The sequence below is a fragment of the Leucopleurus acutus genome (assembly GCF_964270905.1).
Source record: "Leucopleurus acutus genome assembly, chromosome: 2".
Taxonomy (NCBI): domain Eukaryota; kingdom Metazoa; phylum Chordata; class Mammalia; order Artiodactyla; family Delphinidae; genus Leucopleurus; species Leucopleurus acutus.
The window spans coordinates 11,608,478-11,626,309 of NC_139143.1; the positions used below are offsets into that span (position 1 = coordinate 11,608,478).

Here is a 17,832-nt window from a genome sequence, read left to right on the forward strand (position 1 = left end):
TTAATTTTAAAAGCTATCTCTAGAATATTGCACTATTAAAAAGCAATCTAGCCTTGGGAAGACCAGAATTGAGTAAGCATGCATTTAGCTTTTCAGTGTCAAACAGTGGCTGTATATAAACACACTGCTACTTTACAGATTCGTTTAACACTCTCACAATGAAAACTATAATCTTTTAAACATTTCAGATGATGTCCACAAATATAAGCCAGTTTGGGCAAGTGATTAAGTCAAATCAAGGAGTAAATTTAGCATGGGTTCACTCAAGTATCATAATACAAAATCACATATGTTTATGCAGGTTGTTAATCATGTGTTCTTTGTAATATCTTTGATATGCATGCACTTTTAAGATGCAAGTATTTGTAACTGTTTTAATACTGTGTACAGAAGCTCCTTCTGTTTAACTAAAGTAAATATAGAACAAAAGTTAATTCAATCGCGAAATTCCTGGGGTAGACAATACAGTTGTGGCTTTCCTGTCTTTAGTGTGTCAGTATTTCTAATGGTTTGAAAAATCAGCCCCATAAATGTATGTACAGAGATGGTGGAACAGTCTTTTTCAGACGTGAACACCTCAAATAGTGATTAACAAAATCTAAATATTTAGAAGAAAATCATTAAAGGTTGAATAAATCACACAATAAAGTAAACAAATGATCCTTTAAGATAATTAACCCATACTTTTCTCAAAATGTTCTTATATAACAGCAAATATATTAATATACAGACCAAGTCTAGCTTACTCAAAACATTTAAATTGAGTGGCTTTACTTGAATTTATAATGAGAATTTCTGATTATTCATTCAGACCTGTCACCAATATACAAAGTTTCAATACATTATATACATGTGAAAAGTAATATTTCCAAGATTATACTATCAAATAATGTGGAAGAAGACTAAAGTTTCGAAAATTGAATAATCTAGAAAAAAAATGAATTGCAAGTGATCAATGAACAACAGCAACAAACTAGAAAGTATATTTTCTGTTCCTTATTACTAATTTCACTCCAAACGAAGTTTTTTTTTTTTTTCTTTTGCGGTACGCGGGCCTCTCACTGTTGTGGCCTCTCCCACTGCGGAGCACAGGCTCCGGACACTCAGGCTCAGCGGCCATGGCTCACAGGCCTAGCCGCTCCGCGGCATGTGGGATCTTCCCGGACCGGGGCACGAACCCGTATCCCCTGCATTGGCAGGCGGACTCTAAACCACTGTGCCACCAGGGAAGACCCCAAATGAAGTTTTTAAACACCTTGTTAATTTGAATTCAAAACCTGTCTTGAGTAAGCGATTATGATAGCATGTGAGTTTTTTGGATTTGTAAGAGATACTCTTTCCTACTTACTGAAAGTTTCACAGTCACTTAAAAAATAGCACTTTCATTTTTTGAAATGTGAACTAAGAGAAATGAATCCAGTCTTCACTGTGAATTGAAACTTAAAGTTCATAGCTAAGAAAAAGGCAATCCCAAGCAATTTCTTAAGAAGCACAAAATTATTCTTGAACCTTTTTTTTTGACTAAAGTACTTGTTTTCAGCATCTTCTCACCTTTGAGTGCAGACAGATTCTAGACTTACACCGCTCCTCCCCAACACACACACATTTTTGTAACACTTCTCTCCTTATTTGAGAACTTGTAGATCAAGGACATATTATTGACATTTTAAATGTATAGCTATCTTTATATTTCAGCTAAAAAGATAACACTAATTATGTTTGAACTGTGTGGAGAAAAATAACTTGGAGCATCCATGTTTCCTCTTAGAGTGAACTCTAGCAGGTTTTCATGTGTCTCTTCCATCCATCCATGAAATGTGGACATTTTAACACATCTCTTATTTAACCAATCTAAAAGATGAAACAACAAATTACAACCATACGAAGACAGGCCAGAATGAATATAAAAGATCACTCATGTCATTATAACTTTGTAAATCTATCCTTAACAGCTTCTCTTTAAGGAGATCAGTTTGGATTTAGAGTAAGACCCAACAACTCCAATATAAACTGCTGTGATTAACTATTAAAAATATTTCTTTCTCATCAATAATATTGAATCAGTAAGGTAAACAAAAGTTTAATCTAGCTTCACATGATTCTTTCATGACAAAAGTGATAACAATTTGATATGCTTTACTGTCTTTTGGATATAGATTTGCAAAGTTCTAAGCTGAAGATAACTTATTTGCTCAGCATTTGAAATTGGACTGATTATTAAAAGTTTATCTATTACCAAATTTTGGTCTCAGATAAGTCCTGCAATATTGATTTCTATGATTATTATTTAGAAGGTATTGCCTGACCAGTTCAGACAATATGATTTTAAAAATTACCACTATTACACTAGTATGTACATGATATGCTGGGTATTAGCTAATACTCAACAGTTTCTGTGTCATATAGTAATGCCCCCATTTATTTTTCCCTATAATATCCTTCAAAATCTGGCTGGCTCTTTTTATATAAAAACTCTCTTCAATAATACATATTTTTTAAAAAATAGGTTTACTTTACTTTACTTTTGAAACTTAGTATCTTAAATTCTTTATATCTCCCTGAATTTGGAGTCAGTTTGAGCTATTTTAAAAGTTAAAGTAATATATTGACAAGAGTGGTCCTTGAAAATACCAAATGCTTTCAAAATTCCACGTTGGGGAATTATGGGGAAAGCAGGTGTTCACTGTTAGAAAAGAGTTTAGTTACACAAGGTAGAATATATTGCCAATACCAGGCACTGTAAGGGTAGCTACCATATGCAAATATGGGCCATCCCAGCATCTTTGGCAACTGGGTAAGCTGTGCAAAAGTCCATTGCTGAAGACTCATTCTACAGTTAGAAATACCCAGAGTTCTGACACTCTTTGTTAGCTGGTGGTTCAGAAGAAATTGGAAAACAGCAGACAGATTTAACTACTTGCTGCTAGATTGGGGGTTTGCTTGTTGTAGATCATGTCTTTTTGTTACTTTTGGTTCTTTTTCAAGAAATATTTATTGGATTTCTGATCAATGGTGTGTGCTAGGGTAAAGCTTGGGAATATAACAATGAAAAGATACAATTGCACTTAAGAGGCTTATGGGGTTTTTTGCTATTTGAAGTACACTTTGATTTAATTAATCCACTCAGGCAAATTTAATGCTTGGTCACTCATTTTATTTTCACACATGTCCAATTTTGATATTGTGCATATAATTCTCTTTAAGAGAAGAGGAGGGCTGTCAAATTCCTCAGTATATAGATAGGTCAGTAAAGAAAGTATTTTCTATCTAGAGAGTTAAAGGATGACTATTAAGAGAAATGGAGGAACCAGGACGGTTCTGCTAATAAAGTCATAATAATTCTCAGAGTGATGATTTAGTTGACATCTGATTGTGTGGTGATTTTGTTTGTTTGCTTCAATGTTAGCTTTTTTCAATGGAAACATTTTTAATGGGTTATGCCTTTTGATTTTTAGGAATTAAAATTAATAAAAAATCATATTAACATTACAAAAATGCACTTTATTTAATTTTCTTATTCTGTCATGTATTTATTGAGGGCCTTCCATGCACCAGGTACTTTTGTTGGTGGTACAGGTGCATTAGTGAATCAAACAACACAAATCCTTGCCTATTGTTGCTTATACTGGAATTCATTATTACAGGAATTTCAGGAATTATTGCATTATTACAGGAATTTTTATCCTGTAAGTTGAATGATCCCTGTAACCAGAATTAGAAGATAGGTTAGGAGTCCACTGACAATGTTTATAACCCACACTCCTAGGTTGAAAAGTTTGAATATTTTCATTTCCTTGCAAATGGATAAAAAGAAACTGAGATTATTATTTTGAAATTTTAGAAGTTTTCCCTATGGCCTAAATAATCAGGATCTTTAAAAAACACTTTTTAATAATTTTATGAAACTTTCTTTGAAACTTTCTTAAATGTACTCTTTTGTGTGTGTGTGTGTGTGTGTGTGTGTGTGTGTGTGTGTGTGTGACTTCAGAAGGTACACTTCTATTTGTGTTTCTCTGTAGAGTAATTTCTAATTAAAAAGCTTATTTCACCTTCTAGGCCTGGTTAACTCTAAAACAAGTTTTAGTCCCCTTATAGATCAAGAGATTGATTTATTGTCCATTTGGACACCAAACTTCAAGTTTTCTGAATTTTATCCCAGTATTATGTCTTAGTCTTGGAATATATTAGTGAGCCTTTATTTACAGTAGTTCAGATGCCTTTGCTGAGTAGCCAGTTAGTATTGTACTTTCAATTTTTACTCAGGATCACTATAAATATTTTTTAAAAAAGCATTTCTAAAGCTTTGCAAAACTGTAACTGCTGACGTTGTCCATAAAGGCAGGGGCAAAAGGTTTATTATCTTTGCATCTACATGGATTTGCACATAGTATGTTTTTTCAATTAACTTTTTCCTCAAATTCTCTTTAAATTTACATTTATGTGACAGAATTCTTTTTACTGACAAGAGATATTTTATTCTCCTCACAAACTAGAATGCTTTTTATTATTGGATCATGCCAGAAAAAGCAGAATCATATTGCCAGTTATAGTAACCATATTAAATCCAGATGTCTGTTACCATTATTTCCACTCCACTCCTGTACATTGATTATTTTAATCTTTATTTTAGGGTGTCTTCTGTTCCTCTGTTTTGGTAGTCAAAGATACTAGTTATAATAAGGTTTCTGAAGCAGTCCTCGTATTTTGCTTTAAAATTAGATTTTATAATCTAAATATACTATTCTAAACATCCTGCCTCCAAACTTTGTTCTTTAGTCTGTGGTCACTTTCCTTTTGAATTAAAATTGAGTACAATCTGAATCTTACCAAGATTTTTTTAATATAATCACTTATGTTGAAACACCAAGATATTTTATATTTAAAATGTAAAGATAACCCAGGTTACTCTTGAACTTTGGGCTTTTAAGAATAATTTCTTCTATGTTCTGGACAGAATTAAAGAATGGAACTCACTTTCTCTTCATTTTTTCTAATCAGTTCTATCATTAGGTAGTAGCATTTAACTTCCTCTTTATTGGTAGGACAAGATTGTATTGACAGGATCAAGCAGGAGATTAGTTCCCTCTGCAGTATAACCTCCTCAGAGGAATACAAACCCTCATTAAGATGGAAAACACTTAAAGCTGTAATTCAGAGGCACTGTATTGCCTGATCAGCTAAATAAAATAAATAACGACAAGGACCCTCTGGAATACAGGTTTAGCAGAGTTAAATGACTAAAAAGTTTCACTTCTAAGGCCAGTATTACAATGTGATTTAGAACAAGGATGCCCTTTTTTTTTTTTTAAGAATAAGAAAGGTGAAAAAGTACAATAATAATGCATTACTAACATACTAAATAATGAAAATCTCTTATAAGCAGACTTAATAAGCAGCTCATAAGGTTAAAAAAATAAAATAAAATAAAGAGGAATTCAAGTCGGTGCATGTTCCAAAACCTTACAATCAATGCGCATGACAGAGTTTTAAGCATTAGAGGCCAAAGGGATTACTATGCCAGCTGATCCTTCATCATCTGGTCATAAACAAAGGTGTTTAAGAGGATAATAGTAGTATATTGTAAAATTTAGAAGACTAATGAATGGAAATCCATCTGCAGTTATTTAAATAATTTTCAAACCACCATACTGAAAAGAATTTAAGGTAGTTGTTAACCCACCCAAACGTTTGTTTTTCAAATTCAAAAGGAATTGCTAATTCATATGAATGCATTCCATTCTTTCTGTAGCTGTAGTCTCTGAATGGGTAACCTCAGGTTTCTGCGATGCCTGGAGTTGAAAGGGTTTTTTTTTTTTTTTTTTTTACTTTAGGGATTAGCGTTACTTTTAGCTTTTTATAAATTAGTTTTACTTTCTTAAGGGAAAAATGAAAGAATTATCAATTCATAAGGAAAAGAAAAACTTAGTTTTTGGTTTAATTCCTAGATAGACTTAGTGATAAATTGCGTAGCTAAAAGTCAGAATGATTTTATTCCCATTTCAACATATTACTGTTTATTTGAACAGATGCACAGACAAAGGTAAAGCAATCACTTCTCTATACCCCTGGTGAAATATAGAAAAAAGAGTGGCAAAATCCTACCTATTTATATGGAATATGGTACACATTATGTAAAACATGCAAAATTTTATACCTTGATGAATATCTTGACATCTTTACATAATAAAATGCCAAATTCTACTCCATTAGGCTATTTAAAAACTCAATACCTTTAAATAAACAATGTCTAGATTATGGAAGAGCAATTTTAGGTCATTTGAAATCTAAAAGTACAGATCATAACTAGAATTTAATTAAAGCCATAAATTAATACATCATTACTAAAGTGAGGATGTAAATCATTGAATAATGGAACTCTCATTCTTTTATTAAATTTGGCTATATACTATATGTAGGTCATGAACATTCAAAGATGAAAATCCATATGCACATGCATATAAGATGATGCATTATATTATCCATATGTGTTTGAATAAGCTTTTCAAACTGAATACTTGAGTTTAACTGGTGCTCTTAAAAAGCTATACCTTTAAAATTATTTTTGCTATATCCAGGGATCTTCCTTGCCAAAAGTTACTATAAAATATAACATCTATGTATATTTTTAGCAGTAGTCCTGAGTTTTCACACTATTGTTCTTTAAAATAATCTTATTAGAAATGATCCTCATATTCTTGTCATTATTTGGCATGTTTGGGAACATAAGAAAACTGACCTTATATAAAAATTTATGATTACATTTCAACAGAATATTAAAGTCATCTCATTCCACTGAAATGTTATTATTCCTCCCACTGTGAGATACCAATTCTGTTTTATGTATGTGGGATAGTATTTTTTTCTTTTAGTAAAACTATAAAGCAATTTATAACAAGATCGAGTAATCAAGCCTATTGAATTAATCTTACAGTATCTCTGAACAGCAGATAGGTAAATTAAATCAGTCTGATCGTGAGTATACTTTTTAGCCCAATAAATAACACACACAAGCTGAAAACCTTAGTTTTCTGATTTTTTTAGTTTATGGTACATGTCTCAAAAGATATTAAACTGAATCACATTTAGTTGATTAGGATATAATCTTTATTGAAAACATTAAATTATATGGAGCAGACATGCTTTGAAAACCCATAATATGAAAACCTATATGATGAAAACTCATAATATGTAGTTACTCAGATCCCTTGCTTATAATAGCCTGAGATAAAATTATCCCATTTTAATTTTATTTTCTATTTTTATTATTTATATTGTCCATTTAAAATTTTTATTTTGTTCAAAAGCATTTCAGTAAGTGACAACAAAAATCCTAATAAATAACCTTCAATATGCAATTAGTTCTAATTAGGCTGTAGTGTGGTGTAACAGGGAGAGCTTGGTTTTCAGTTTGACTTCAAGAGAAATGCCATTTAAAGCTTGCTCTGCTGCATGTTTATTCACCTTGAACCTCAGTCATCTAAATAAGCAAATGGTGATAATAATATATACCACACTGTGCAGCTTGGGGGTAAAATAAGGAAATATTGGTAAAATGCTTGGCATATCAAACGAACTCAATAAATGTTTATTTTGTTGTGAAGGAAATAAGTATAGCATGTCATTTTCATCATCACTGTCTTCCCCCTACCCCTCCACCCTGACCCTATAGGGTTTGGAGGGGCTTCAGATAAAGTTATCCCTAGAATATGACCTTCCAAAGCGGGAGGGGCAAGCCATTCAACTGCTGTTTCTATATTATTATTCTTTAAATTCAACAGTTGCAATACTATGTAAGACACTGTACTTGTTAACGAGAAGAGGATTTGTGTTTGACTTTCGCCATGAACTCTCATTCATTTTGTCTATCTTCTGAAACCATGAATAATGGAACATAAATGAAAAGATTCCTAGTTGTCCACAATTGTGTGTGAGATCATGATACCTTATATTTTTACCTAAAGCTAGTACAGTAATTAATAACGATGCTTTCATATCCTTGTTCTTAACAATTTTTGAAGGTTAAGAATGCTTTGCTTTGATACTACTTGAACATGTCATTTATGATTATGATTTGGACACAGAAACCATGACCTCAGAACTCCATTTCTCTCTTTTCTCAGCTATCAAAGCCTTTGCCATCCTGAAGCATAGCTCAGATGCAAACTCCTTCGTAAAACGTTCTTTTTTATTTCCACATCGAAGAAGTTTTCTTAATCTTGCCATCCATATCACATTAATTACACCTCAATTTAGTACTTAATTAATCATCATTTATTCATTCACTCAGACAATACTTATTAAGCAACTTTATTTCAGGCACTTTGCTAACTGTACTCAGCTGTCATTAAAATAGGAATGATTATTGTCCTCCTAAAACAAAGTTTATTTGGAGGCAGGGGAGGTATGCAGGCAAATAGATAAAATATACATATAAATATGCAGTGTAAATGTGCTATAATAGAGGAAGTAATGGCTTCGTAAACTATGACCAGTCAACCTGAAAGGGTCACAGAGGCTTTGTGGAGGAAGTCACAACCAAGGCTGAAGTTCAAAGATAGGGTAGGGTTGGGCAGGTGAAGGGATCCAAGTAGAAATCAGGTTCAGGTGCAGTAAACTGCATAAGCAAAGATGCTGAGGGCAGGGAGAAAGTGAGGTAAGTTTGTGGAATACAACTATGACTGAAACAGAGTTGATGTTTAGTTGATAATGGTGCTGGCATACACACGGCGGGACATATGGATGAAGAATTAAGCAAGGGAAGACAATTTTATATATTTTCTTAGAGTTTGGATGTTCTCCAGAGGGCAAAAGCATAATTATATAAGTGGGGTAAAACTGTTGTACGTTCACATTTATCTTTTTTAGTAAGATAACTTTTGCAGTTAAAAGAAGAGATTGGAGAGAGTCACAGGGGTGATAGGATGACCAATTATGAAGCTATTGCAGTAATTCAGTGAAGAGGCAACCGTGAGACTGTTGGGGGTACAGAATGACCCAGTTAAGTAAAGTGGGTATGGAAGAAAGTGATAGATTTGATTCACAGTGTTACATGAAGGGGGGGACCCCTTCAGGGCCCAAGAATGGGCTCTTGTCTAACACTCGGAAATGAATTCTCCGAGGAGGCACACATTCTGACAAAGCAAGAGACTTGATTGGGAAGCGGCGTCCTGGCGGAAAGCAGGAGAGTAAGGCAACCCAGGAGGACTGCTCTGCCACGTGGCTCTCGGGTTTTAAGGTGGGGGGGTTAGTTTCCGGGTTGTCTCTGGCCAATCCTTCTGACTCAGGGTCTTTCTGGGTGGCGCGCGCATCTCTGAGCCGAGAGGGATTCCAGCGCAAAGGATCCTGGGAGCTTGGAAGGACACGTCGTTTCCTCCCTCCGTTTAGCCCCGCCAGAGAATTCTTCCAGGTTAGTTTTATCAGACATACTGTGGGCTGGCGTGTCCTCCCTCCTTTCAGCCCCTCCTGAATTCTCCCAGTTAGTTTCAGCGGCGCACTGCGACCTCCTGTTGCAACACAGGTCAGACCAGTGGTTATCAGCGTGCCTAGCGGAGGCTGGCGGTTTCGGTCCGTGGTTCCCTCACAACAGGAGGAAGAACGCCTAGAATTTGGAATTTGGAAGGCAGAGGAAAGTAGGATTTGGGCTTAAAGATTTGAGTGGATGGGGCTTCCCTGGTGGCGCAGTGGGTGAGAGTCGGCCTGCTGATGCAAGGGACACGGGTTCGTGCCCTGGTGCGGGAAGATCCCACATGCCGCGGAGCGGCTGGGCCCGTGAGCCATGGCCGCTGAGCCTACACGTCCGGAGCCTGTGCTCCGCAACGGGAGAGGCCACAACAGTGAGAGGCCCGCGTACCGCAAAAAAAAAAAAAAAGAAAAAAAGATTTGAGTGAATGGAAGTATCTATCATTTTTAAGATAAGGGACCAGAAAAAGAAACAAATGGAAGAATGTTGATTTTCAGTTGACGGGGGTATTGGTTTTTGACAGAGGGGACCATAGGCAGTGGGTCCCACCTTACACACGGCCTTCCTCAGTTAATTCTAAATTTCTGAGGACAGAAGTGGTATTTTTAGTGATACCTGTGGTTTACCTCCATCTCAAAACATATCAGTATTTTGCACATTGTAAATGATAAATAAGATTTACTCTTTTATGCTTGTTTTCTATATTAAATAGGAATATAAACAATGAATAACTGTGGAAAAACTATTAAAAATTTACAGTTAAAATATGTTTTAACTTTTCCATCATTCATTCACTTATACAATGTTATATTTAACAGTTATTTACTGCAGAGCTAGCATTTATTTCAATACATAATAAAATAATTACCATATATTATGTAATATATGATAATACAATAATATGTTTTATATTTGAATAGAATTTGGGACCATTTTATACAGATATACTTATTTTATAATAATAAAATGATTCTAAAATTTATACTTAGTAGAATAATATATTACATTTAATTACTTGGAAGAATGTGGCTTTTAAATGAATACAGTCACTTTGGGAATTGGAGACTTTATTTTGAAGATTGAAAGTTTTATATTTACACATTTTAGTATTAGTGATTATGAATGTTAAGGAGCTATTTTATAGAGAAATGCAGTAGTTTCTCAAATCGAGAAATTTAGAGAATGGGTATATGACCTTGGCAAATCAGTCAGTTTTCCTTAGATTTTGTTCTAAGGGATTGGGAGAGAGAGAGAGAGAAAGAGATACTGACTAGAATATGTGGTAACATATAAACAATTGGTGAATCTAGTTGAAGGATATATGTGTGTACTGTACTAGTCTCTTAGCTCTTCTGTGGGTTTTACATTTTTCAAAATAAAAAAAGAAATATATTTGACACAATTACTTATGAAACTTCTTTGCATTTGCAAGGTCCCAAGTGGATTTTATTCCCTAAGAAAATAGTTTAGATATGTTAGCAATAAAAATCAGTCCAAATGCAGACATAAAAGAAGAAATCATACAGCATGCAATGTTAATTATTTAACGAATAGGAATCATTAGCATTGAAATACCAACTAGATATTGGATAATGAAATAATGTGGTCTAAATGATGAGCCTCAATGATGTTACACACAATTCTAAAGGATGTATCAGTGATGCTTAGTCTTCTTTTTACCTTTATAGTTTCAGGTATACTAGAAATTCAGTTTCAATATGATAGGACATATTTTATAAATTTCAGTAGTTTATGAATTTCAAATACACATGGTATGTCAGTATTTTAGATAAAAGTAGTGCACTACCAGCCTGGAATAGGATTACAGAGAGCTAGTGAGGAAGAATAATTATATACTAGAATATATATGTATTAAAATATTATGTGTATTTATGATGTATTTTATGTATTAGTGTATATTACTATATATGTAACATCTTCTTGGTGTGTTTTCTTCTGTACAGATTCTCAAGGCCATTGGGTATTTGCAAGTAATAATGTTGTGTGAGTTGATAAATGTTCTCACTAAATTTTATTTTATGAGAAAAATTTTGTTATGAGTAGGCCATGTACTAAAGATGTATTTTTAAACAGTATGATAATTCACTATTTTTACTTCCTTTTAGTTTATGAAAAGAAAAACTTGATCAATACCACTTTTTAACATGAACTCAAGTTTTTGTTTTGTTTTTAATGTTTTGTTGTGTTTTGATCTTCAATCTCTTTTATTCTTCATAAAATACACCCTTACATGTTCTGGAAAACATTGTGCATTGACATTGTTATTTCCTTAGTTGTTTGCTTAGGCACTTATCCAGGAATAGTAAGTTCAAGATCATTGTGCATTATCCCTGCACTCCAGGGAGTGGAATTGATGAATTCACTTACTTAATCATTTTCACTTTCTTTCATTGTACCTCATGATTTCTTTTCCTAGCAATACTTCTAAGTTTAGCTGTTTACTTCAGCAGTGAACTCCAAATGTCCTTAAAGGAATTCTACTGGTAATTGTCACTGGTAATCTATATCATAAAGTTATCATATTATAAAGGCCATTCAGTGATAATTTTAAAATTAGTACTCATATACAAAGGTGATTCAAATGTGCATTTACCTGCTTTTGTGACAAACTAGGCTAATGAAGTCCTGTTGTTCCTGAATATTGAGCCTAATGGCCACTTGTCCTAAGGATCTTTGGAAGCCTAAATACTTAAATGTGTTAATGTATTTTAACACTACGTTTCTTCCTGTTTTGTAACTCTTCAAATTTATTTCTCAAAGAAGGCTTCTGTAGAACTGTTGGGTATCATAGTTTGGTTTATTGTACATCCCTTTAAAAAGACCTTATAATATAATTATTTCAGTAGTTCCCCCAAATTAATTTAAACTTGAACAAGATTGTTATTCCCATGTGCTAATAAACTGTTTTTTCAGAAAAACTCATTTCTGGACATAAGTGGGAACATGTATCCATATCAGAAGTTGAAGAAACAGAAATAATTAAAACCTAACACTAACATTTTTAGGTAGTTCCCCTGTACACAATTTAGGAACATCTTTCCATTTTCTTATATGTTAATATTAGGGAATATGAGGACCATGAAACATCTTCAATATATTTGGTAAAGAAAATAATAAAAGCAGTTGTTCTGGGTAATTATATATTGAAAAATGACAGAATTTTAAAATAGGACCTTCAGTGTCATCTAGGTCAATCATATCCTACTTTCACAACATGCTGTTTCTTAACAAAGTCATGTACTTCACCACAAAGAGTAGGGTTTAATTTGATGGTATATAATTACATGATTTCCTATAAGTATGAAATATGCTTTGAAATACTCCTAATGTCCTTACGTGCTATAGGTGCTTTTCTACGTGCTTTATGTAAGTATAAGTTTTTGGTAACAATGATTAATTTGCTACCTTGAATATATTTGATCAGCAGAATAAAAATGTGTGTTTCACAAAGATAAGAAATATTTATTAACCATTTGGGGATTATACCATACCATCACACATAATAATAATTCTTAGTTTATGAATGAAAATGAAATATACTGTTTTTAAGGTAAATAGTATTGCTTCCACATAAGGAAAACAATATGTAAAAAAATCTATTTTCTTCATCAGAACTGGAAGTTATGATCTGAATCATTTGACAGTGCTATATTTATACAAGTAATTGATGGGGATACAGGATCTTTTAACTCCTACTCCCAAAGTATTTTTATTATGTGATATTGTCCTTTCTTATGATAAATCATTGTTAAAATATCTTCACTTGTAAGATGTCCTCTGTTACTTACAGACGAGGGCATATTTTAATCATCACATTTTAAAATCACCACATAAACAACTCATATGATTGGGGCAAATCAGATCGTATGTGGGTATTGAACCTTTTAATTGTGTAGAGGGTAAGACTGAATCTAAAGACCTAGGTCAGCCATATTGTATCACTGTTTTGAGATAGTTTTTAGTGGCAAAATTGCTGTATACCTCTCATAATGAAATAGTTCAGGATTAAATTGTGAATTACAGGGTTACAACTAACAGCAAATTAAAATTATCAATCGCCATAACCAAACAGCAGAGACATATGGCAACTGTCATAGTTAAAATATTTTACTTAATACTGTGTATTTTGATGGCTTCCTGAAGAAATTTTGCTGACCCAAAATGCTCACAACCAAACTTTCTTGCTAGTCAGAATTTATATAATGCATGGTTCTATGTGTTATAAATAATAATTTTGAAAAAGTTTGGTGAGATGGAAAGTAAAATTGAAATTCAAATATTTGTAGAATATTTTGCATAGCATATAAACTGCATCAGTTGCTTTGTGTAAGGTCATTTATACTATATCACATTGGGATGACACCTCTTTGTTACTTTGGTTTTGAATGCCTATAAAATTAATGTATGTGTTTTCATAGTTTATGTATAATCTATATTGTTTTAGTTTGTGTATGTATATGAATTTTGTAGGTATGCCTGTTTATCTTATGAATAAGACACAGATGTCCATGTAAATCTTTTAAATGTGCTAGAAATAATTATAATTCTGTTTAAATAATCAAGGAAGTTTTTCCCTAATAGAATAATGTTAAAAATAACTGAGCAAAAATGCATACCTCTACTCCCACCCACCCCCACATCCACCCATCCACACATCTAAATATATTGCTAGAAATAGATAAATGATAGAGGCATAGATGCACACATTTATTTATTTACTTGTTTATGTATTCTTAGACCCACAGTTTCATTTCATCTCAGTTTATCTATATTTTAATCCATTTTAAAGCCTTTTTCTAATAAGTAAACAATAAAATACATGTATTAAAATTTATAACACAATTTATTAAGTAAACATATTCAATATTTCTTTTGAAAGTGTCCAGTGTTATAAAACATTTAAGCTGAAAAAATAATTATGAGTCAAAACTTCTGCTAGTTGTTGCTCAGTGGGTTTAATGATCCACTGTATGATGCTGTCCTGACAAGGCTTGCTGTAACTCAGTGACTTATTTTCCAATAAATACAAAAAGAACCAAAGTATGAAAGATACACAGCTCTGAAAAAAAGAAATTATTTCAGTTTACTTGTTAATCACTTTTGCTATTATCTGATTTAAAACACTGATATTAGATTTTTGAAAAAGGATTTGCCACTTCAGTACCTTAATTGCTAGAAAAGAATCTTCCAGGGGCTAACTAATTGCCTGTGTGTTTTGTCTAGGTGTTGAGGGAAAGCTAAGAGAATGAAGGCTCTAAGTCCCCAGTGGAAGCATGATATGGCGGAGCAGAGCTGGTGCTGAATTGTTCTCTCTGATGGCTCTATGGGAGTGGATAGCACTGAGTCTTCATTGCTGGGTTTTAGCAGTTGCTGCTGTTTCGGATCAGCATGCCACAAGCCCCTTCGACTGGCTCCTCTCTGATAAGGGACCCTTCCATCGTTCACAGGAATACACAGATTTTGTGGACAGAAGCCGGCAGGGATTTAGCACAAGATACAAGATATACAGGTATGAAGCAAAGGGAAAGCAATTACAGATATCTTCCTTGAAGGTGGTGGATAACTAAGTTGCTCTAAGGGAAAGTTTCAGGTGGGAAAGGGTTATTATCAGAAGGGTTATTCTTGACCATTCACCATGGTAATGTTTTCTGGTTATTTAAAAGTATTTCTTGGAGATGTAACTTCTTATGGAAAAACTGGGTAATGGTGACCACAAGTGCAGAACTCCCAAATTCTTGACTGCTAAACTGCCGTAAAGTAAGTTTCAGTTAACTCTGAGGCTGAGTTTATCATTTTAAATGCTCAAAATTTTAAAAGGAAATTTCTTGAATGGCCTTTCCTTTCTACCTTGTATCAGGATTTGTTACCTTTTTTTAGCTTAAGTGGAAATGGTGTCTTCTACTTAGTCACTGAGAAGTTGAGTCACCTCATCCTTTTTTACCTACAAGGTAATTGCACATTCAGAACCTGGAGGAAATGGCCAGGGAATACAAAGGAAATGCAGATAAATAGGATGCGGTAACAAAGGCCAAGAAAAAGGAGGAGGCTGAGATATGTGGCCTTTAACTTCTACGGTTATTCTGTTTGAATCTAAATAAGTTACAAAAAAGGAGTCATACTCCACCCAAGCCTAGTGAATCCATTAAATAGAGGGGTATACAAGTGGTTGCCCGAATGGATTAGATTGCCTTGATCTATGCCATAAAGAATGTTTTATGAAGGTTATCATTTTGGTTTGTTTCTTCATGGTAGAAATGTACAATTCCCAGTGACTGGTTTAGATGTATGCAGAAGCAAAACTTAGTTTTGTTTTTGTGCCTGTATCTATGTAGATCCTGTTATATAAATATTTTGTTTTATATGTGCACCAGAGGGCACTGTGCTTCTGGTCTGTATGCAGTCTTTTATACAGCATTGTGAGAAATGTATAAATCCTATCAGCCATGCATATTTACAGAAGAGACTGAGGGGTACTGAACACGTTCCATAAAGTATCACACAATTATTGCTCTGTGTGTGTGTGTGTGTGTGTGTGTGTGCGTGCGCGCACACTTAAATAAGAAATCCTTTAGTCCAGGTAGTCAGGGCCTGGTCACAAGTCTACAAAAAAGACATTCTACTTTTTTAAATGAAATGACAAATACTAAAGATTTCTTTCTGACATGCAGCAGGAAAGTCAATATATTATGAGTCCAGCTGTATTCAGTTTTACATGTGTTTGTGGGTTTAGCCAGCTTTCTTTCACAAATTGAAGCTACTTGAATTTCAGACTGTGAGAATGTCTTCTATTTCAGCATTCTTCAAGAGGATTTTTAACAGTCTGTCAAACAGACTGATGCCAGAGCGTGTGTCCATGATCTATGGGCATCTCTGTTGGGAGGTCTGAGATGTTGTCTTGTGTGTGATTGTTGTGGTTCGGCTTATCGGTTGATCAGCTATGAGTTGCAAACATGGCTTGACATGTGTTTAGAGGTTCTAAGCTGAATGAAAGAGACATTTTTTGGATCACCACAGTGGAAGGTAATGAAACATAATGCCTTGGGATTTGTTTGCAAGGCTCGTGCCTTCCCTGTAGTTTTCATGGGACTCTATTCTTAAACACCTTCAGTAACCCTCTACTCTTCATCCTTCCTATGTCTTTACCTTTGTGGCTTGAATAAACGTGGATGGAAATTGTTTATTTATAAACAATGGAATAAGATGTCCCTGTCCTCCTGCCTGGACCAGACTACAACTTATATAACCTTTGAAACATTGGCTAATGATGCTATGATCACTGATGGTTGCTATAAAATGGGCAGTATAATATACTCATGAGGACTCTTTTGCCTTGGCACTGTGAGATATTTCATCTGTCCCACTAGTATTTCTCCAAATTTCAGAGAATGCTATCCACTTATCCATATGATATAATGGATCTGAGTTCTTCCTGGTGAAGTTGACCTTATTTTTGAGATATTAGAACATCCCAAATCCAAGGATTAGAATAGCTTCCTGGTTTTTGGCTTTATTTTGTTTTTACTTTTGTTTTTAATATTTGTCTTAAAAATAATTATTAGAGACTTTATGTTTCACAAATGTTTACTCTAGTTATATAATTGGTGAATCTCTAAGACATATAGATGAAAAATTAGTATTTTTCCATATTAAGCACTAGATTTATCATTTTAAAAGACCACATAATTTTGAAAAGTCATCAGCCAAATTCTACTAGTGCTTATTATTACTGTCATAAGCTTCTTTATGCTAGGTATTTCGTTGACATAATTCCTGAAATTCTTTAGTTACGAATGTAAAACATATTAAGCCTGTTAAAATAATTAGGTCAAATTTCTTTCAGTTGTCTGTTTTCATTTTATCTTCTTCTTCAGTAACATTTTTCTTTTCACTTCAAATACAGAACAGCAAGATCATAACTGAACATTACTAGAACCATAGTCAGGGGTTAAAGAAAAAAAGTACCACTTTTTCTTGATAGGCTGCATTTTTGTCAACTGTCAAAGCTTATGTTTTAAATTGAAGTGTATTATAAAGTATTTTTAGGTTTTATTCTGAAGCTACATTATGACATAAGAGGTGATTATTTTATGAGCAGATCATTGAATTGAAGGCATAGAATGAGCTTGCTAACACTTAAATTGTTATTTGGTTAAATATTAAAAGTTGGATTTTCTGCTATCTTTTAGCTAAAGATTGATAATGGAACTTAGGGTAGGCATTTTAAGTAAGTGTTCTACTCTTAGACAGTGGGCTATGCCTAGAGAAATTGTGCCCCATTTGAAGCATAGAATAGGAGCACACTTGGCCCCTTAATAAGCTGGAGCCTTGTGACTACAGTTATTATGTTCTCG

The 17,832-nt window shown here is 33.6% G+C and overlaps 1 protein-coding gene across 2 annotated transcripts in view; it reads left to right on the forward strand.

The window, feature by feature from the left end:
• BRINP3 (BMP/retinoic acid inducible neural specific 3) overlaps positions 1-17,832 on the forward strand; it is a gene marked incomplete at both ends in the record, with an annotated part of 415,743 nt that overhangs the window by 4,252 nt on the left and 393,659 nt on the right. The window contains one exon of one of the 2 annotated variants that reach the window (XM_082857555.1): positions 14,705-14,990. In XM_082857555.1, coding sequence (XP_082713681.1) covers positions 14,755-14,990 — 236 coding nt within the window. Of the gene's footprint in view, positions 1-14,704; positions 14,991-17,832 lie in introns of those variants that run through there. The other variant, XM_082857556.1, reaches the window with a different exon arrangement.